General features: G+C 34.2%; 1 protein-coding gene across 1 annotated transcript in view; it reads right to left on the bottom strand.

Moving 5' to 3' along the window:
• LOC129759955 (cyclin-dependent kinase 5 activator 1-like) overlaps positions 1–21,597 on the bottom strand; it is a 31,679-nt gene extending 10,082 nt beyond the window's left edge. Inside the window, exons 1-2 of the mRNA XM_055757537.1 lie at positions 21,460–21,597; positions 1,584–1,789 (exon numbers count right to left, since the gene is read on the bottom strand). Coding sequence (XP_055613512.1) covers positions 1,584–1,789; positions 21,460–21,564 — 311 coding nt within the window. The 5' untranslated portion in view covers positions 21,565–21,597. The remainder of the gene's footprint in view (positions 1–1,583; positions 1,790–21,459) is intronic.
• Between the last annotated feature and the right edge of the window lie 540 nt (positions 21,598–22,137).

Below are 22,137 nucleotides of genomic sequence, written 5' to 3'. Positions count from 1 at the left end.
TTCGGGTACAAGAATGTAAGTGAAACAAATAAATCATGCATTATTCGGGCGTTTTTCGAATTACTGAAAAATTAGCCAAAAAATTATGGATTCACTGACAATTTTTACTAACACACCAGTCGCAATTGTTTTTAATTCAATTTTATCCAAAGATGTAAAGAATATCGATTTGAGTCATTGTCTATGTATAGTACTGTGAGCAGATTTTACTGCGCGCAACTTATTTGCACGGGGGTCTAAATAGGTGCAATCTGCGCAGTTTGTAAAAGACGGCAACGGTGCGTATGAAAGTTGATTTTTTGGTAGAAATAATTTGAAGTAACTGAACTCTGATGTTGGTCCTTTTTTCATATAGTCCCTTGTCAACTTTTAGCACATGATAGTTTATATAAAGAATGTGATGGTTTAAGTGAGTGCGGAATTGTTATCTGACAAATCAGATACTCTCAATAGTCTAAAAACTCATGCAATTGACAATATATTTGAATTTTTTTCATTCCTGAGTGTAGGTATTCGTTTGAAAAACGTTAAAAAACAGCGTCCAGTTATGCAACAAAGTTACGGCGTGACCGGACTGAACCTGCTCATTTTGGTGCATTAAAAACTTAGGAGAATGACGTTTGGAGTTAAGAGTACTACTGCTTTTTTTTCAGGGGATTCTCGAAATGTGATATATTGGGTGCGCCTGACTGACAGACGTAGTCCGGAGTATTACGAGTGGCTAGTCCTTAATCTTTTGAAACAGATTTAGCAGTCCGATAAAAATTAAATAAAAAAAGAAAACGATATTACATCGTGGTAACTAGATTAGGTAAGAACGGAAGACCCGTACAGAGCGAACCCTTGATGATCGCACAGAGAGGCGGAGCGGAGCTTAAGTATAGAAAAAAATCCTATTTGTTAAAAAAAATCACATTATTGGTTTTTTATTGCCCCTGATCCATGTATGATTAAACTTCACATTTTGTTTAATCAGCAACAATACCAACGATGAATCAGCCATCATGTGAGAATGATTCGACAACATTTAAGGAAGAAAACATTGACATCGGATAACAGTATAACACACGAGTCCATATCCAGATTAAGAAACATCAATATTAGATTTTTTTTAATCATCGTTCAAATTGCATGATGATTTAAAAAAGGCAAGGAAACTAAAATCTTTCCAAAACTTTGGCAAAACTTATTTTTGGTGTTTTTTAAACAAAGTGTTTTTAACAGATTATCTTTTAATAGTTATGAGTTTAAAAAAAAAAGTTATATAACAAGATTTTTTCGAAGAGATATACATACATCTAGTTTAGTTTGTATCATCTGGTATAATCTGCTGAGTGTTTAAATAAAGCTGCTTTTGAAATATTTCCAACACAATTATTTAAACCAGTTCGAAGAGTTGAGAAAAATAAAACAATTATTTTAACGAAAGATAAAGTATTCAAGTTCCATGACATCTTCCAAAAATCAAATATCCATCAAGCCGAGATGAATCCTCCTGTTCTGACATCGTGTCAGACCCCGGTCAAAGGGACTAATCTCATGCTCTTTCCCTAGCTCGGGATAATAATACCGTAAATACTTACCGGTCCCAGAACTTTTCCTTGGAATCCTCCACCAGGAACGGCTTCAAAGGGTAGCTAATCTCGTTGCCCATGTACGAGTAGGACAGGTACAGGCAGGTGAGGACGGCAGCTTGCAGCTCAGCTTCTTTCGTTTCCTCGCCATCCACCAGCTCCCGGACCAGCATGTACACGAACACCACATTCGCCGGATTGATGAAGGCAACGTCCTGGGGAATGAGAGGAAAAATAATCTCAGTTAGAAGATGTTAAAAAACAAAATTAAACAAAAAAATATCTTTGAAAAATTTATATCAAAAAAGATCAATTTGATAAAAAAAATTGAAGAAAATATGCATATCTAAGTTTCATTTTTAAGGTTCCTTTTATTCTGGAAATCTCATTTTCTACAAATTATCAGGTAGGTTATCAAGAATGTTTGTTTTCCCCGACATTAGAATAAATTTCAATTTTTCAATCTTTGTCTTCAGACTCTTCTACAAACAGGTGGTTTAGAATTTCAGACACTCATGACATTTTTCTTCCCTTCTTTACGACTTCTAACTGTTCAAACGGGTTATCAGTGATGCTCCATCTGGGTGTAGAAACTTTCGGAACCAATTTCGTCCTCAAAACCGGGTGATGGTCAAGCTTCAAACACTCGCCCCTTAACTCTTGGATTATCTGATTGACACTCGGGCGATATTTTCTCGAAACTGACACCCGAGGCGATTGTGGTTTCCGGTTTTACTTTTTTCCGTCTTTCATCTTTTGGCCCTCCGGCAAACGTTACAGCTTAGAACGGCATCCACAAAACTGGGAAAGTCACAAAATTGAATAACCCTCATTTTTCACCATCTAACAACTGTGTGGTGGATGTCAGCGCGGGAAAAATCTAGATTCCGTAGTTGGTACGAAACGTGCCTCAGCTGTTTGTTGAATGAATGTATTCTAAGTATTTCGGAACGGTCCAGTTTGTGGCTTTCAGTTGGAATCGTTTTATGTGGATTTTGGATATCTGGAAATGGAACGCTTGTGAATTTATTATTTCGTTCGTGAAAGTTGAAGTTTCAATGAATGACACCAGTGCGGCCGTGGAACAGATTTAGGAAGTGTACGAATTAGTTTGGATCATTTGAGATGATAAAACTTTCTCTTCACTTCACTAGAGCCGTTTTGACAGAATTCTGATTTAAAATGTCGTCCTATGGTGGCTCCAGAGAGTCATTTTTATTTCAAAACTAGCTGATCCCGTACGAACTTCATTTTGCAAGCAATTGTAAAAAATGTGGTAAAATAAGATTATGTGTGAAGAGAATTTCGTGTTTTGAACATGTCTCTCTTTAGCCATAATTTGTGGCGGTCTTCCACTCCACAATTGGCGGCGACCTAGGGGAGGAAGACTGGAATTCGCTGGATCGTTTTTGTATCGTTTTTTACTGTTTGGCAAAAAGTCAGCAATTTTCTTAAAGATTTTTAATCACTCAAATTTAAACTTTCGATGATAAATTTCGTTTAGCGAGTCATGCATCTCAGTTGTTTAGTCGGTCGGTAGATTAATGAGACAAATTTGACAAGAGAGATTTTGGCAAAACATTTCCGAACACCAAGGAATATTCGAAGAAGGTAGTGTCAGGACAGTCCTGCTCAAGTATTGGTACAGACTGTGACGTTTGAAGAAGAAAAATTTGTTAATTTACTAAGAAACTTGACTTTTTCGATGATAATTCGAAGAATATGTAGGAAATTTTCCACTTTGAAGGCATGTTATTCGAGGAGGATTCTTCTTCGTCAAGATCGGCACTTAAAAAGTCGGATTTTCAAGAAATTTTCCTATAAAATAGACTATCGAAGTTCGAAAAAAATGGTGCATTTCCCCAACTTAAATTTGCGAAACTTTAGAATGAATTCAAAATCTATCATGAAAATGTTCAAGTCACCTGAGTTTAAGCTTCTTATGACGATAAAGTAAACAAAAACATTATTTTTTAACAAAACCACAATCATTTACTGGCATTTTAGTAAACCAAGTGAACAATCATTTATTGATGTTAATTGTATAACAGTTGCATAAGAATTGTATTTGATAAACCGGTTGGATAAAAATCATGACAATCCACTATCCAGTTGAACACTCAACTACTACCAGATAGATCTTTTAAAAGCTGATTTTATTTCATTTTCGCAAGTTTTAGTTTAACGATGACACTGTATTCAATAATAAAATAGGAAAATATAAATAAAACAACCTTCAAAGGACCGACAAACATCATAGCATCATGCATTTGGTAATCATCCTCGTTCTAAAATGTATTTCCTTCGAAACTTCTGTCATTCTCGTACATTTTTTCGATGCAATCGTTTTTGTGACGCCACAATAAAAGTCCAATATGGCTCTCGGCACTACTTTGTTTAAATATCCCTTGACGGAACACGAATTTTCTAGGAAGTCTCTCTCCAACGCCTACTCCTGAGCAGTGATGCCACAAATACCGATTTTCCGGTATTTATATAGAAGTTTGACGAAATTTTTGATAAAAAAATCGGTATATTCCGAATACCGATTTTTGGCAAAACATATCGATTTTTGAAAAATTCGTGCTGATAGAAAAATTATTTCCAAAATATAACTTAAACTATCGTATTATATTTTTTTTTTTAAATTTCGAATCAATGTAATTCTGGTGCCATAGTAGCCAGCAAGTCTCAGCGTAGTAGATAGCATCTTTGTCTTCTCTGCCAACTGTCTTGAAATCGAATCTTGATAATCAAATAATATGGTAGATTAGAGATTATAGCAGATTATATCTTCAGATTATATCTTGAAGTTGTATGTATAAAACTTTGGAATCAAGATAAATGCACGTTCGTGATAAATGGCACAAGTCAACAAAATTAAAAAAAAATCCGAATAACAAAAAATATGAGAAGTTATTTTGATTAATTTTAGGGCGCTGATTCCAAATATTCTTTAAGTTTTTTTTTGTTTGCTCTTGTTTTCACGATAGCTTTTGAAAATATGTAAAAATTTATTTAATTAATTTGAGCACTTTTTTGGTAAAGCTGTACAGAAAATTATCTACAAATATTTTGAAAATAAAGGTTTTCACTTTATCTATATATATAAAAAGCAATTTCTGTGGGTTTGTTTGTTTGTTTGTTTGTTTGTCCTCTATAGACTCAGCCATCTTAAGAGCTAGAGAGCTTAAATTTGGCATGGATGCTCATTAGGACCAGGAATGATGAAAAACGTTTTCAGATTTTTGGATGACCCCTTCTGAAGGGGGTCGTCCATACAAGACAAGTACTGTTTTCGCGATATGTAGTGGTATGAATAAGGTTTAGCAATTGCTTCGGCAGCTTTTACTTAGCTCGAAATCAAGCAAAGCAAAAGCCCAAAGCATTTGCTTAGTTTGGTATGAATAAACATTTGCTTAGCGGATGTGTACTAAAGTCTTAGAACATAGCTTTTGCTTCTAAAAATAGAGCTATCCAACCAGCAGAATCTGAAGTTTTCTAAAGTTGAATGAAAAAAGACGATCAGAAAATTTAAAAGTCCGGCTAAAATAGCCATGAAGTCGACGGTGCGGATGGTGGGTGTAAGAACGACCGGAAAGTTTTTGGTTATTGCGTGCTCGTATGTTGATGTTTAAAGAAAAATGAATACATATTCGAATATAGTCAAACGACAAATGGCCTAACTTTAACATTTATCATAGCTCTCCCACACGTATTCGAATCGGGATAATCCGATGTGTAAAAAATAGGCAATAGGCGCGCATCTTAATTTAATTTTTTTTTTAATCTTAGAATTATAAAAAAATCATATAAATATGGAAGTCTGAATTATGTTTTAAATTATTACAATTTTCTTCCAACTTCAAGCCGATTGAGACTTCTTCCACTCTAGCCGGAATTTTTAATTTAGAATATTTACTGATTGATTTGTTTAGTTTCATCTTAGACGAATCATTTCATACAACGACAGGAATATGAAAAAAAAAGCTGGATTATCACTCCGAGTTTTCTTTAACCATGTTGAAAATGCCTTTTTGAATTGTATTGAAGTGTAATATTGCTAATTTAATAAATTCATGACATTGCTAAAGAATTTTTTATTGGAAAAGTCTGCTACCGAGCATGCTTAGAAAATAAAGCTATTGCTAGGAGATTTGTCGAGCGATTACTTCAGATTTGGGCTTTATTCATACCAAATTAGCTTGTTCTAAAAGTAAAAGCTCCTGACAGAGAAAACAGCTGTCAAAAAAAACTTTATTCATATCAACCGAAGCAATTGCTTTAAGCGACTGCTCGACTGCTCGATTTAGTTTAGCAAAAGCAATTGCTAGGTTTTTTTCATATCACCTATGGACGTTATTTTGCGTCGGATTGAGATGAAAATTTACACATGAGTGTTTTGAGAGACAAGCAATCGATTCCTAGTATCAAAGTTAGGAACAGGGGTCGGCCAAAGGGGTCGTCCATATCAACTGTTCATTGTTTCAGCGATATTGACGTTATTATACATTGGATTGAGATAAAAATTTCTACAAAGCAGTTTAAGGTGACGTGCAATCGATTTCAGCTATCAAATTTTGTGTATTGGGTCTGCAAAAGGGGTCGTCCATACAACACAAATAATGTTTTGGCTATATTGGCGTTATTATAGATCGGTTTGCTATGAAAATTGACACATGAGTGTTTTGAGGGACGAGCAATCGATTTCAGGTATCTAATTTTGGGTGAGGGGTCAGCCAAAGGGGTCTTCCATATGAACTATTCACTGTTTCTGCGATATTGACGCCAATACACATTGGATTGTGATGAAAATTTGCACATGGGAGTTTTAAGGGACGAGTAATTAATTTCAGGTGTCAAATTTTGGATCAAGGGTCGGCAAAAGGGGTCGTCCATATTAACTGTTTACTGTTTTCGCTATTTTGTCGTGATTATGCATCCGATTGAGATCAAATTTTGCACACAGTAGGTTTGAGAGAAGGGCAATTGATCTCAGGTGTCCACTATTGAATCAGGGGTCGGAAAAGGGGGTCATCCATACGAAATTTTTACTATTTCCGCAATATTGTCGTGATTGTACATCTAATTTTAATGAAAACAAGGAGATACATGGGAGGTTTCCAGCATGGACAAGTGATTTCAGAAGTCACATTTTGTGCAGAGGTCAGCAAAGGGAATCGTCCCTATTAATTGTTCAATGTTTTTGCAATGAATAAATTACTATGCATTGAATCGAGTCAGAAATTTATGCACGCGAGTTTTACAAAATGGACAATCGATTCCTGGATTTAAATTTTGAATCAAACGAAAAAAAGGATTATCCATATAATTTTTTTTTCATCAATAATTCTGTTATTGAGTATCGGATCTATGTGAAAATTCATACACGGAAGTTTCTCAGCACGAATGATCTATTCCTGATTTAAAATTTTGTATCAAAGAACAGAAAAAGGGGTCGTCCTGCTTAAAACTTTTGCAGAAATTTCTTTTTTATGCATCGGATCGAGACAAAAAATTATTTTTGAGAGTTTTACAAAACGGGCAAACAAATCCTGATTTCATATCAACTGTTTCATGTATTTGCAATAATTGCATGATTGTGCATCCGATCAACATTAGAATTCATACACGGGTGTTCTTTTCGACAGTCAACATCAGTTTGATAGACAATAAAAAGGGTGTGTTCAAAAATACTGTTTAAATTTTATTCAATATTATCGTAAAAATACATACCAATTACCTTTCACACACACACACACACACGCTTATCACATATTAGAAGTTGAAAGCGAAACGGAGTTCGTACGGGATCAGCTAGTAATAAATATTTCCGAAGAACACGCGTAATTTTGATTTCTGAGAAAAAAGATATTGAAGTTTTCATTTCATTATTTTTTTCTTTAACTTAATTTTTTCACAAAGTTGTAAAGGGTGTTCGGATCAAAAAGTGGTCAATTCAAATTCGCTGTATTTTTTCTAATCATTCATATAAAAAACCTGAACACCCCTCATTTTGTAGGTGTGTGTGTTTCGACATTAAGTCTTTAGTATTCAAAATAGGGTCCAAGCAAGAGGAGCTACCAATCATAATTTTGTACGTGAAAATCCAAACTACACGCACGCAGAAAAAGCAAAATCGTTGAATGTGGCGAAATCAACCGTCACCAAAGTAATAAAAGTTTGCGGGAAACGTATTTCGACAACTAGGAAGCCAGGATCTGGGGGAAATCGAAATCCGGGAGCTGCAGTTACGCACAAAAGAGTGGCTAACACTTTCAGGCAAAACTTTCCGTTCGAGATGTCGCTAATAAGATGAAAATATTATATACAACCGAGCATGAAGGTTAAAAACGATCCGGACTATCGACTTTTAAGAAGGTAGTGACTGCTAATCGCAATGAAAAAGCAAAATCTCACGGCCAAATCAAGATCTCAAAAGCTGTAAACGACATGCATTGTAGACAAAATTTAATGGACGACGAAACCTACGCCAAAGCAGACTTCAGACAGCTTCCGGACAAGAGTTTTATGCAGCAACCGGATGAGGAAAGGTGGCAGTCATTTTCAAGCATATTAAACTATCAAAGTATTCCAAGAAATATTTCGTTCGGGAAACTATCTGTACATGAGGCTTGTAAAGCGACACTTTCGTTGCAGCCGGGACCTTCAACTAGGAAATTCCTGAAGAAACATGACTTGTCTGTGCTGTTTTCACCGGATTGTCATCCTGCCGTTATGAAAAAAGGCCATGGAGTGTTATGCCGCTAACAACATTCAGGTTGTGCCCAAGAATATATGGTGATCGGTTAAAAAAATTGGTCAACTTAAATTCGCCGTATTGTTTCGAATCGTTCATGAAAAAAACCTGATAAGGATAAGAACACACCAGAACTTCGCACAATCGAAAAATATTGGGCGATGTCTAAGCAAAACCATGAAAAGGCCCAAAAAACTGTTAACAGCGACAAGCAGTTCACAGAAAACTGACGTTCTTCGGCGAAGAAAGTGGATAAGGTGACTGTACAAAATGTGATGGCAGGCGTCAAATGAAAAGCTTGCTTATTTGGACTAGGTCAACCGGAATCTTAACTAAACATTTTTTCCATCTTATTATCTTATCCATTATTCCATCATATTAAACTTCAAAACGAAAGATACTTTGACTTTTTTTTTAAATAAACAAAATATCGATTTACACGCAATTAAGTCCGACCACGTTTAATCCGAACACCCTTTATCTCTGAAACAAGAACATCTAAACAAGATCTATATCCATGATTGAGTGAAAGATAATATATTTATTAAAAATCAGCTTTGATCAAAGATCATTAAAGATCGAGTTTACTCAAAACTGACCAATTTTGAAATTTCCACGGGCCACATCAGCAAAACTAGTGTGATAGACAACATTTGACATTTTTTTTGAATTCAGGATGCCGATATCATCCAAGCTCAGGCTCCAAAAATGCTGTTCCCTTTTGTAGTATTCAGTAGAAAGAATCAAGCATCAAAATACTAATTGATAATAGTGTTTAGAGCGAATATAACCGCACTTACTAACTTTTTTCACTGACTGTATCTCACAAAGTCTTAAATTTCTACTTTAGAATTTATCTCGCCGCAATGCGATTAAAATATTATAATCAACAAATGACAGTGTTGCATTTTTTTCGATAACAGTCCCTCATAAAAACTTCCAATTTATTAACGGTGCTATTTTTTTAAGTTTTCATTGTTTATTTGGTTTCTTTTGAAAGAAATTTATCCAAATAGGTTGTACACGCAGCGAAAGCAAACATTTTAGGACAAAGAAAATTTCTTTGATTCTGGGACACATAAAAATTCCTTTTCTTGTAATCTTTACTTACAAGAATTTTTCATCCTTAAAATTAAAAAAAATCTTTAGTTAAATTTTTTTTTTTAGTTCAAAAAATTATTTTTTTGTTTCAACTTTTTTTTCTTTGGAATAAAATTCATTATACATTGTTTTAAACAGAAAGAGGTTTTTTTCAATAGAATATTTTTTTGAATCAAAATCAATTTTATTTGGTTAAAACACCAAGTTTTTTTCTAAGTGAGTTATTCCGACAACTCTCCTAAAATTGATAAACCTTCATGAACACAAATTGAAAACATATATTGATGCAATCATTCGCAGGCGCGGTCCTAGAGTTTGCTCTTGGGGGGGGTGATTTTCCAAATTTTCAAAAATCAGTCAATATGAAGGATCGTAAATATCTGGCGGAAAAACGTTTATTTTTGAGAATCATAGTGGTGGATGGAGGAGAGGGGTAGGTGTATTTAGGAGGTTTGTATACTTGTTGGTTTGTTATTTGAAAAATTTGAAATCAAGGAAAAATAGTGAAAACATTTAACAAATTTCTTCATTATATCTATATCTTTTTTTTTAAATGCGAATCATAGATGTTTACAGCAAAAAAGTGTTGATAAAAAAATAATTTTCGTAATTTTACATTTGGCTGTTTAGTAATTATAACTTTAAGAATTCTTTAAAGAATTTTCCGATTTAAATGTCATTTCACAAATGAAAATTGAACACACATTGTCTTAGAAGAAAATGTAAAAAAAATCTTCAAGGAATCCATAATATTTTTACTGAGAATCTTCATATAAGGGAAAAACACTCACCAAAAATTTTAATGATTCTCATTTTGCAACGATTCCAAAACAATTATTTGAGAAAAGTGTTTGTTAATAATTGTTATGAATTAAAAACTGAATATTTAATTATTTTTCTGGAGTATTTCGCTGAATCGTTGTTCGAACGTATGGAATCATTATCAATTCTTGTTCAAATTCTTCAATTTTTAAATATAAATTTAATTCTAAAATAAGATCATCAAAATCACATTCATAGGTATGAAGCTTTTTAAACTTCATTTTCATTTGTTTTTTCTTGAGTTTCAAGCTTTCATACTAGATTTTTAATTTTGTTGGAACTGAATCCAAAGAAAAAGTTACTAATTTGCAACGAATTATTTATGAAAAAAGTGAAAAGTCGATTGTTTTCTTCATGCTCTCAATTTTCAAACTTTTTTTTATAATATTTGGGATCATTCAAATATTACGTAACGCGTTTAGGGGGGGAGAGGGTATAGCAATTTGTAACGGTTTGTGAATTTTCGATAGAAAATCTTATAAAATTACCAAAAATAGCGTTACGTAATATGTGAACGGCCCCTTTTAATAAAAACATATTAAATAAAGGGTCCATTTCTGAAAGTTTAAACTATTTAAAAATTTCAGTGAAAATTCATAATCAATTGCAATTGGAATAACCATACTTTCAGATTCAGAGTGGATTTCTTAACCTTAAAAATTTAGCTGGATTAATACTTCAAATTTTAAATAATATTGTGTAGCTAAGATTAAAACAGTATCTGCGATATAATTGGTGTAAATTCTGAAATCCAGCCTTCTTGGTCAAAAATTAAAAAAATGTCTTTCAGATGTTCAACTTAAGCGATTGTATTGTTTTTCGAGAAAATAGTCGGGGATTACGGAATAGTTTTATCTCACCTGGTAAAAATAAAAAAAATAGGCAAGTTTTTGGAGCCTATGTTTTAAAAATTGATTTTGGAAATAAATTTCTGAACTCGATTTCAGATTTTATCCATCACCTCTAGTTTCAAAAGTAGTATTTTCAGTATTTTTCGAAAATTGAATAGATTTCATTAGAGATGTACCGAATAGTGTGAATGTCCGAATAGCAACTATTGGCCTTTTTCAAGTATTCGGTGAAACGAATATTCTGAACATGAAAAATCGTCAATAAGCTTAAAATGTGTTCATAAGTACCGTCTGCATCACCGAATATTCTGCAAAAAAAAAACCATTGTGAGTAATATTTTAAAAGTGATGATAGAATTGCAAAGCTACAGTATTTATAAAAGCAGGTGAAAAACACTATTTTTCCGTGCTTTGTATAGAATTTCAATCATAACTGCTATCAAGTTTCAACCAATTATCTAAGTTTCACATTTTTAATGTTATTCTTTATTACCATAAAATCCCCATAATTGAAATTTAGTTTTATAATTTTAATCATAATTTGGTCTCAGATCAACATTATCGTAACCATTTCTTACTTAATTAACCTAATTTTGAAAGGTTTAAATTAAATAATTGATTTTTTTTATAAAAACTATTGATCATTATTCAAATTGTTTGATTGTGATAACGTCTCAAATCGAATGAGGCCCTTCAAGCCATACCCTTTTGGCAGCATAAAATCATAAAAGCTAATGAAAGACGTAAAATATCACAGTAAATAAGATTTGAAAAGAAAACTAAATGATTTACTTAACAAAAAGAAACTGAGGCCCTTGGAGCCAAAGGGGTATAAGTGCATAAAAGCTTATTTCGAGAAAACACGCTTTAAAGTTGTTGTGTTTGGTCATTTTCCATATATTTTTGGAAAATTTGTGTTTTGCTCTCTAACGTAATAGTATGTAAATAAAATTCGAAAAATCTGAAAAAATCACCAAATATAGTTTTAAATATGAAGAATTGTTTGGCATCATTAACTCAAAATCGACCATTTTGTCACTTATACCCCTTTGGCTCTGAGGGTCTCAACTTATATTATTTAAAATTTTTACGAAGTTAGTCTCAAAAAACATTTACACTAAATATCCAAAAGGCGAAAACAACTCATGAGCATTAAATATAACTTATCAGATTAGAGATACGTTGTTTGATGACAGAGATACGCACGAAAATAAATTGCATGTTTCGCATGATCCCAAACTTTTTGCCGTTACACCATATTGAGGGGTGAGCCCAAACTTTTGAACGATAACTTAAGTAGCCATTTTATCTGTTTAAAGCGCTATGCAAATTTTTAGCAGAAAATTTAAAAAATCTATTTTGACATTCATGAAAAAAATGCAAATGCAACTCGTATTTCGAAATTCGGTCCACCCTACCCTGAAATATAAAGGGCGATTTTTTGAAATTTTCCAACTTTAAACTCAGTTTAAGTCATATTAAGTTAACATATACATTTTTCCGAAACAAACGAAAAAGGTTTTGATCATAGACTTTAGAAGTAGATCAAAAGAAATGCAATATGTCATAAGATGACTGAGTTATGACTAAACAAATTTTCTCGTTTTTGAGGGGGTGATTCCAAACTTATGGCCGGTAGCGTATATGGTCAGCAAATTCTAATTCAACGCTTTAAGTACCTCAATAAATGTTATTTGATGAAATTCGTTCCAGGGAATAGCAAGTTACAGCTGTTTTTGTTTGGCGGACCGACTTTTTTCAATTTTAAGCTATTAAGTGATTAATAAATTCTTAAAAATTTGAGAATTCGAAAGTACACCTACTATGAAAAGTTCTTAGTTTTTATATAAAATCCAGCATTTGCGAGTATTTCGTAACGGTTTTTTGCCGCTTGGGGGGGGGGGGGGGGGTGGTGATCACCCCGATCACCCCCCCCATAGGACCGCGCCTGATCATTCGTGACATAAGGTCCAGGATTATTTTTCCAATAATCTACCGTTTTTTTGTGATAAAAAACGGTAAGCTTCACATTCCTATTATTGAGCTCCGAAAATTCGGGTATGTAACTTTTCCCTACCGTTTCGAAAGGAAAGCCAACCCGGATCCGCCCGGACTTCCACTGATAAAGTTTTCCAACCGTATCCCGACCATTTGATCCGAGTCGCTGATTTCCCACTATTGGGTAGGTTCTACGGACTTTCGGGCTGACGGATAATAACAACTGCAAAGCGAGAGAGTTCATTGCCGAAAAAAAAACTACGCTGCCTCATCTTTTCATCTTTCTTTCTGATGTTGATGACGATGGTTGGGGAAACACCTCAGCCGTGAGCAATTTAATTGGGTACTATTTTCCCAGTTTGTATGGGAAATGGCCGTGTCCCTTTGATTAATGGCGGATCCGTTCTTGACATCATGGGTAGTTTTTTCCTGTCTCTTTTTTTTGGTCATTTGTACTGCAGTTCGTTAAGGTCAAGCCGGCCAAGGATGCGTTCCAAATTGCTGTCCTACTGAGAGAATAGCAAAGCTCCGTTGCGTCCGGTGTCCGGAATGCATAAAGTTCCCATTTTTCAGCCCAACGAATCGCGCCGACTTTCACCGACTTTTTTTTTTTAATTTCATGGCCGGGGGTCAAAATTTTACTATTTCCCAAATGGACGTAGTGTGGCTCGAAAATCTGATGAAGATACCCCCTGGTCCTAAGTGGTGATTACTCATCCCTCCATTCGACGAAAATAAAACAGGAAAACCGGGGTGGGCTGTTCTTCGTCGTTCCGAGAAATTGCGGCTCAGGCTCAAGCTTGAGGGGTTGCTAAAATCAAGATTCCGAAAATGATCCACTAAAAAGGACCGTAAAAGGCGGGGCGCGCGAGAGGTTTATATTGTGTCGTTTCGAATCCCCTCGGGGGTACTTTTGCCGGCCATGGTCTGGCAAGTTTCGCGACTTGCTGAATATCCATCATTCCACCCACCCACTTGCTAGCTAGCTGGGCGGTGTTTTGGTGTTGTTTTCGACTTTTTGATGATTTCAAACCTTTTAATTACGATTTAATGATGAGAAGGAGAAAGCTTCGCAAGTGGGCATAAACGAAATGTGACTTTGCTTGGAGCTGGAAATTCTTTGAAATGTGATTTAACTCTTGAAAGATAGTTTTTAAGCCATCAAAAGATTTTCAGAAAGTTAGTTCACCAAAATGGAAAATCTAAGAACTAGATTGTTGTTATATATCTACCCATGTATTGTGGAACGATCAAAATTTTAACATTATAACCAAATCATTTCAATTCTTAAGTCTTCTTTGAATTTCCAAATCGTGAAAAAGTTTGGGCTATGAGTTGTGAAACTCGTGAAGAAGAACTTAGATTAAGATCTCTATATACAGGTATAAAATTAAAAGACATTGTGGATTGGGATAACTGAACTGCTAAAAAAGGGAACAACATAATTTAAAAATTACCAAAAGTTGACACTACATACAACATTATCTGTGTTAAGAAACAGGAATGATATTTTAAAGAAAGAAGAATTTGTTCAGTTGGTAAAAATATGTATTTTGATATGGAATGGTTAAGAACACTTAACGAGAGTTGTCACAGTAGACTGAGCCGATTTGGGGTTATTTTTGAATTTCTCAAGCCCTGGGGTCTTATAAGCTTCCTTTTGGTTTGAAACTCATCCATGATTTTTTGCAGAATTTTTAAGTAACGTTTACTTGAGTTAATTGGAACTGTTAGGGTTGTACGGTAAAATTGAATATTTTATACTGAAAAATCAACATAATTTTTGTTTCTTCTGTGAAACCAAGTCTGTAAATGGTTTTAGTGCCAATTTATAAATTTTTCGCTGAACAACTTTGTTCAAGACCGTGACTTTGTATCTAATTAGTCAAAAAAGTTATTAGCTGTTCAACAGGGGCATGTCTTTTGGAATTCGAAAATAATAAATTCCATTGACATCACTGCTGAGTGAATAGCGAGCAATTACATGACTACTTTTCTTGCAATACTTCATGAAGCTCAAGCAGAATTTATTGTTTATCAATGCAAAAAGACATACCCCTGTTCAACAGCTAATAACTTTTTTGACAAATAAAATACGAAGTTACGGCCTTCAACAGAGTTGTTCAGTGGAATTTCCTTTCAAGAATTTATTATTTGGCACAAAAACCATCAGCAGGCTCGATTCGACGGATAAAACAAAAATGATGTTGATTTTTCAGTACAAAATATTCAATTTTCCCATACAAACATAAAAGTTCAAATTTACTCATGTAAACGTTGCTTAAAATTTTTGCAAAAAATTATGGATGAGTCTTGAACAAAAACAAAGCTTTTTAGACGAGAGATTTCGAGAGATTCAAAAATGACCCCAAATCGACTCAGTGTATTGTAACAGTGCATTTTTGAAAGATTATTTTAACCAGTCAAACCCTAAGGTACTTGGGCTAGATTTTTCACAGTGAAAAATCATGAAATTCACCAGAGGATTGGGATTTCTGATGGTTGAGAATTATGCAATATTATTCTACGGTGGATTGAGACTTCCGCTGCAAGAAAAAAATCATATTATGATGAGATTTCAGTCCATTATTGCCGGTAAAAACCTCTACTGCAGATCCAGTAAAAATGCAAAATAAATCTTCGTAGAACTGATAATACCAACGAACAAATTTCTGATGATAGAACGACACATACTGTAGAGTTAACTTCAAAAATATTCTAGCTGAGACTTCTCACAAATGATAATGAAGGGAACAGAGAACTTCTATGATTGAAATGTCAAAATAAATGAAACCTACTAAAACTAAAAATTATTCGGAAGATAAAGGACTTCTTTCGTATAAACTTAAAAACTTTAATATTGAGTTCGAATTTTTTTTAGAAAGAAATTTCCTTGCAAAAAAATTTGATCCTTATGTTGTTTTCTATCGATTAAGATTGAGAATAGTTAATTGCTTTGAACAGTCGATCAACAGAATTCTCGCATTTATTTAGTTCTAATCAACAGACCAAGTAAAGCTCAAAATGATGACTAAAATTAAAATTAAACTACACAAAGTTATATCTTACTAACGATTTCTCAATATACTTATAACTTCTCTTTGGGAAACATCCCTCGAAACGTCGAAGTCGAAAAGCTCGAAAATGCATTGTGAGTTCTTCTTCTTTTTTTTCTTTTACCAACATTGCCAAAACTGGTGAGCATCCTTGAAACTCAAAGACTTGCACCCTTCATTTTTTCTTTTCAACATAACTTCTGACACGTTAATGCATTGTAGGTATCATTACGGCCAGGCCAACCGTGTGGTAAATACCACAAAAGATACTGGAACAAGAGGAGGAATACAGCATGGAGTTTCCTACAAAACGCTTCTTATGCTTATGAATATGGTGCATAATGTTCAATTAGTTTATATAAAAATCATTCAATGTAAAAGTCTGAAATCGGAGAAAAGGTTGGATCTCACCAAATAGGTTTTCATCGACAGGACAAGGTGTTCACTGATTCGGAACCGTCGCTTCGGAATCCGCAATCGGAACCTACTGCAACCAAAGTTTCTGAAGTTGATTTGTTTCTTCCCACATCGTATTGTTTTTTTTTCACAATTTTGTACACTAAGCAGTTATTTGAATCTTCCTTTTTCATACTTTTAACTTCTTTAGTTGGAGCGACTGCTTCACGGAACGAAAAATTTTGACGTCCACGCGTGTCAACGCCTACTCGAACTCCTCCCTAAGTGCTTTTAGAAAATTTAAATTTCCGCTAGTAGATAATGTCAAATGGGGTTGACACTGAACTGATTTTTTTGCTCATATTAAATGACAGAAAACTAAGACGCCTGTCGTAAAAAATCATTAGATGTATTTGAACTTGTTTTAATACATGGTATTTAAATTCAGCATAGGAGACCACAAAAAAAAAATCAAAGCGGAGAAATTTAAAACCTCGACATGAAAAACTGATATTTGGGAACTAGTCATGTGTTGTGCTTAATTTAGTACAATGAATGTTTTTATTGTGAGCTTTATAATCTTTTGATTATTCTTCTACATATAACATGCGAAAAGCGCAATAGTTAACAGTGAAAATCATGCTAAGAAAACATAAAAAACTTTGGATGCCTATTTTCAGATAAGACGGAATCCACCAATGGTTAGCAAATTGAAATTCTCGAATGGATTACGAGTCGCGAAACTGTTTCACTTTAAAAGACATTCTATCTTCTCGTTTGATTTTTTTGCGTTATTTTTAACACCACTGCTGTCATGGACGCCCAGGTTTTTTCCTAATTTTGATTTTCATCCGGATCCGTTTTTGATCCTGATCTGGATCATATATGATTCTGATCCCCAGTGCTGATATTGATATTATTCCTGATGCTGATCCAAAACCTTATAGGGTTAAGTGGGGTATATATGAACACTAGCTGACCCGGAGTGCTTTGCATCACCTTCTAAAGAATATTTGTTTTTGAAAAAAAAATCTGATTTTGAATTTAGCATTTGGCTCAATTTATTAAATTCTGTTTTATAGAGTAATACATTTCAATCTTAAATACCATATTCCTTGCATTTTCACAAAAAACGACCTTTTTGCAAGAATTCCCAGTATAGATGAGTTAATAAATTTTATTTTTTTTTTAAGTCATTGATCCTAAAGATAATTTAGAAATGAATGATTTTTGTTTTATGTGAATTGAAGAATTGACCTTCAACTTTTGTTATTGCTATTCTCTTAGAAAAGTTTCTCTAAACACCTAATACTATTTTGAGAATATTTGGAAATTCTTTACATTTTTATCTTTTTTTAAAATAAGTTAACCACCGTTAATTGATTTTGTACATTTTTATCAAGTTTTTCATTTCTGTTATTGAATATTCGAGAAATGGCTTTTTTGGTTTAATTCTAAACAGTCTCCCGCCCTTTAGAACGAAATTAGTGGTAAGTGAAATTGGGAGGATTTGTTTTTCATCTGACTTGTATACCAAACTTAGTGAAGTTACTTTGACATTATTCAAGTAGATTATATGTTTGAGCACGGAAAAAATATTCAATCAAAACTCATCAATCAAACATCATCTCATCCATTTGAAATTCTCCGATTCATGAAAAAAGCTTACGTTGGTTTTGTATGGGAGCATCCACAAAAGTTGGAAGAGAATTAGAAATCGGTAAATCATCTCATTTCATCAGGACCTTCATTAGTACCGAATTTGATCGGAACTACATGAAATTTGTACTAATTTTATCATGAATTACTTCAAATTCGAAAAAGAGCCCTCCTCCCTTTTCCTTAGAAAGAAGTGCTCCTATAGTACAATAAATTGTCAGCATAAATAAGAAACAACCATTTTAAAATCAGAACTGCAGCTAGAAATGATTTCATCTTATTCAGAAAAACTTGATCAATAGATGTGTTTTCCAAGATCTTATATTTTTACAGTATTCGTAATTTCCATGAGTTCTTTAATTATGCCAAAATTTATGTTTTGTGGGTATGTATTCGCCACCCTCTAAAGTGAGAAAGACTTACGAACTTCCATCAAAACATTGTTATTGATAAAACTTTTTTTGGCTTTCAGCCTAATTATTTAAGAAAAACAGCGTTTTCCTATTTCATCCGACGTTTTGGCGTAATGTATTTCGCCTTCGAACGGAATAGGAAAGAGAGAAGTTGAGACACATCATTTTTTGACAAGAAATAGCACCCTAGTAAGCAAAACAAAAATCATATTACACAACACCTTTCATTGTTACACTCACAAATTACAGTAAAACCCTGAAGACGGCGGAATATATTACGCCGAAACGTCGGATGAAATAGGAAAATGCTGTTATTCTTAAAAAATTTGACTGAAACCAAAAAAATTTTTCCAAAAAAACATTGTTATTATCTAAATAACGTCACTTGCCAAATTTAGCTCCTTTGTTTGAAAAGTTTTCGAGTTATGCCAAATGAAATATGAAAAAAAAAACTTATCTACTTTCTTACTCTGCCTTGAAAAAAGAGAGTCCCAAAAGGGATAATCCTTTTCGATCGATAAGAGAGCGATTAATGCCATGATTGTATGCCTCTCCCTTCCCCGTTTCTCTTTCCCATAAACCCCTACTTGAAGGAGGTAGGCGTTTTTAATAGTCAGACCCATTTTTTCGTATCCAAAAATCCTCCATTTCTTAGATAAGTTCGTGAATTGAGTTCTCCCCACTGGAAGCGTAAAGTGAGGCCAAAGATTCAGGGAAACATTAAATACCATCCCATGCAAAATTTGATCCCATTTGCTCGATTTGTTCTTCAATCCTAAAAAATATAATGGAAGCCCCTACCTTTTTTATTTTTCCATTAGAAGAAAGGAGGGGTTCCAAATAATCATATAATCGTTTATCGTATCCCAATATCCTTCCATGCCAAATTTGGTTCCATTTGCTCGATTAGTTCACCAATAATGCAAAGAATTATAAGAGAGCCCCCCTCTTATATCTCCCCGTTGGATAGAGGGATGGGTGTAAAATATTCATTGAGCTATTTTCGTACCGTAATACCATTCCATACCAAATTTGATTTCTTCTGCTTGATTAATTTTTGAGTTGTGTAAGAAATTGTAAGAGAGACTCCCTCCTCCTTCCTATCATCATATTAGAAAGGTGGAGGGATCTCAAATAATCATAACAATATTTTTCGTATTGAAATACCCTCCCACGCCAAATTTAATACCATATACTTGATTGGTTCTCGAGTTATGCAAGCATTTGTCTTTGGTTTGGGAGACCCCTCCCCCTTACTGTGAGAGGGAGGGGTGTCCAGCCATAATAGGAAACTTCCTCGGCCTCCATAGGGAACAGACAGACAGATAGACAGACAGAAAGACAGACAGAAAGACAGACAAATAGAAATCCATTTTTCTATATATGTATAGATAGATTAGACTGACATAACATTCAAAATCCTTATTTTTGACGCGGCACCTCCCAAATTGGTACCACAAGGTAAAAAAAATTCTTAAACTTTCAGTTAATTCAGTTAAAAATTCTTAAAGCTTTCAGTTCAGTTGGTGAGGCACGAGTTGGCACAATAGACTTCAAATTTCTGTGCAGATTCTTGGCAAAATGTATTAAAAATCAACATACTTTCACTCCGGATGTTCTAAAACATGTCTCAAGCAATCTATATAGTTCAAAGTAGTTCAAACAACAAGGAACAAGTTTGTTGAAGAATGTAACGCGATACGAGTTTACTGTGGTGAGGTATTTGCAATTGAATGTGATTTTTTTTGCATTTCGATGATATTTCGTGTGCGGTGTAGGAGTGCATCATACTAGTTTACAAAATTAAAAAAGAAATCGACTGACCCATGTTTCTGATGTAAAATCGAGCGCTTTTAGTCCACATTCTATTGATAAGTTACAGTTATAGTTTGTCAGCCGAAGTGTGAACTAAATTCATGTCTCTGAGAAACGAAAAGAGTGACTCCCTCTTCGATATAAATTAATATTAAACGTTGTTTTTGAAATTTTTTCGTTCAGTAATTCATGCTCCATAAGATGCGTCATGACTTTCTATTAACATCCCCATATTTTTCAGGACACCGCATTATTACGAACCCTTGTTTTCTAAGTTTTGGTTGATGATTAAAACTCAATTTTATAGTCAAAACTACACAAAACCAATCAAATCTTTAAAATAAATCTCATTTCATCATCATTCAAATGATGATGATTATGGATTATCCTAAAGCGATAAACTTGTCAAAATTAGATGTATTCCAAAAATAATTCTCAAAACAGATCTGAAACGCAATTCGCATCATCCGTGTTCGCAAAAACATGTTGGAATCAATAGTTATCGTCGAATTTAATCATCTCTATTATCAATGCATCACCGACGTTTTGAAAAATATCCTACTACACCCCTAGAGAAGGGGAGACCAAGTGACAAACAAACATCCATGTTCAATAATTGATTTACTTCTGCTTTCATTCCCGCTTCCGGTCCGGATTGAGTCCGGTGTACATTTGATGGAAGTTGTAGATGTAAGGTTCTGAGTCACCTCTAGAATTAGCATCCAACCCAAACCAAAGGTCACATCCTCGACCTCAATTTTATTAAAATATACTACCCAGCACAACGTGGTGTGGTATTCTGGCTCAACAATTCAACTTGTTAGCTAACTCTTGGGCAACCCAGGGCTTCATTCGTTTCATGGCCATGGCACTTGACGCGGCCGGCGGTTTCTATTTTTATCGGAACAAGACGACCCGTTGACCGCGACCCAGTCGGTGTGATGTTGGGCGCTGTGCCACATTCCGGAGTGACCCTTCTTGGTTGGGCTTCGAATATGGATTGTTCAGACTCACCTGCCATCCCTGAATAAGTAAACTCCTGTCGACTGCCCGCAGCCACATGACGGCATCTCCAGCCTGGAAATCCCGTAACTTTCGGCACCGATCGTGCAGGAACATGCCCAAACATTTCAGCAGCTCGGATGTGGAGGCCTGTAAAGTACGGAAAAAAGGGAAGAGAAAAAGTTGTTAGTTTTCTAGGATAAAATCGTGTTTGGAATTTTATAAATCCGTCGTTCCTTTTTCACTTTATGTTCGAGATTACAACAATCTTAAAAGACGTATTTGATGATTTAGTAATGTTCATCTGATGAATTTAAATTTAACGAAAGATAGTCGTAGTTTCTTCAACAAACGAGTTATTTTTTTTTAAGAAATCCCAAATGGGGTGTTTTTGAATTTGGGTTTTTAAGGATTCTCTTTTCCAGTCTCAAAGGGTATCGTTATCAATTTTTTAATTTTAACACAACTTTGTTGTAACGATATGTGCTAAACTAAAATTAAATAATATCTTAAAAATAAAGAAGTCAATTGAGTGGCTCCAGAGATTAAAGTATCGGAAGAAATATTTAGAAGACGAAAGGGTAGATGAGTGTTAATTTTTGCTATTTATCAACAAAAAATTAAGAAAATCCGTATTTACCTTAAAGTTAACATTTATTGAAGGATTGCTACCTATTATTTCTCAGTGAA

This window comes from Uranotaenia lowii, unplaced genomic scaffold (genome assembly GCF_029784155.1).
Source record: "Uranotaenia lowii strain MFRU-FL unplaced genomic scaffold, ASM2978415v1 HiC_scaffold_340, whole genome shotgun sequence".
In the NCBI taxonomy this organism is placed as follows: domain Eukaryota; kingdom Metazoa; phylum Arthropoda; class Insecta; order Diptera; family Culicidae; genus Uranotaenia; species Uranotaenia lowii.
This window is presented reverse-complemented; position numbering and strand designations above follow the sequence as displayed.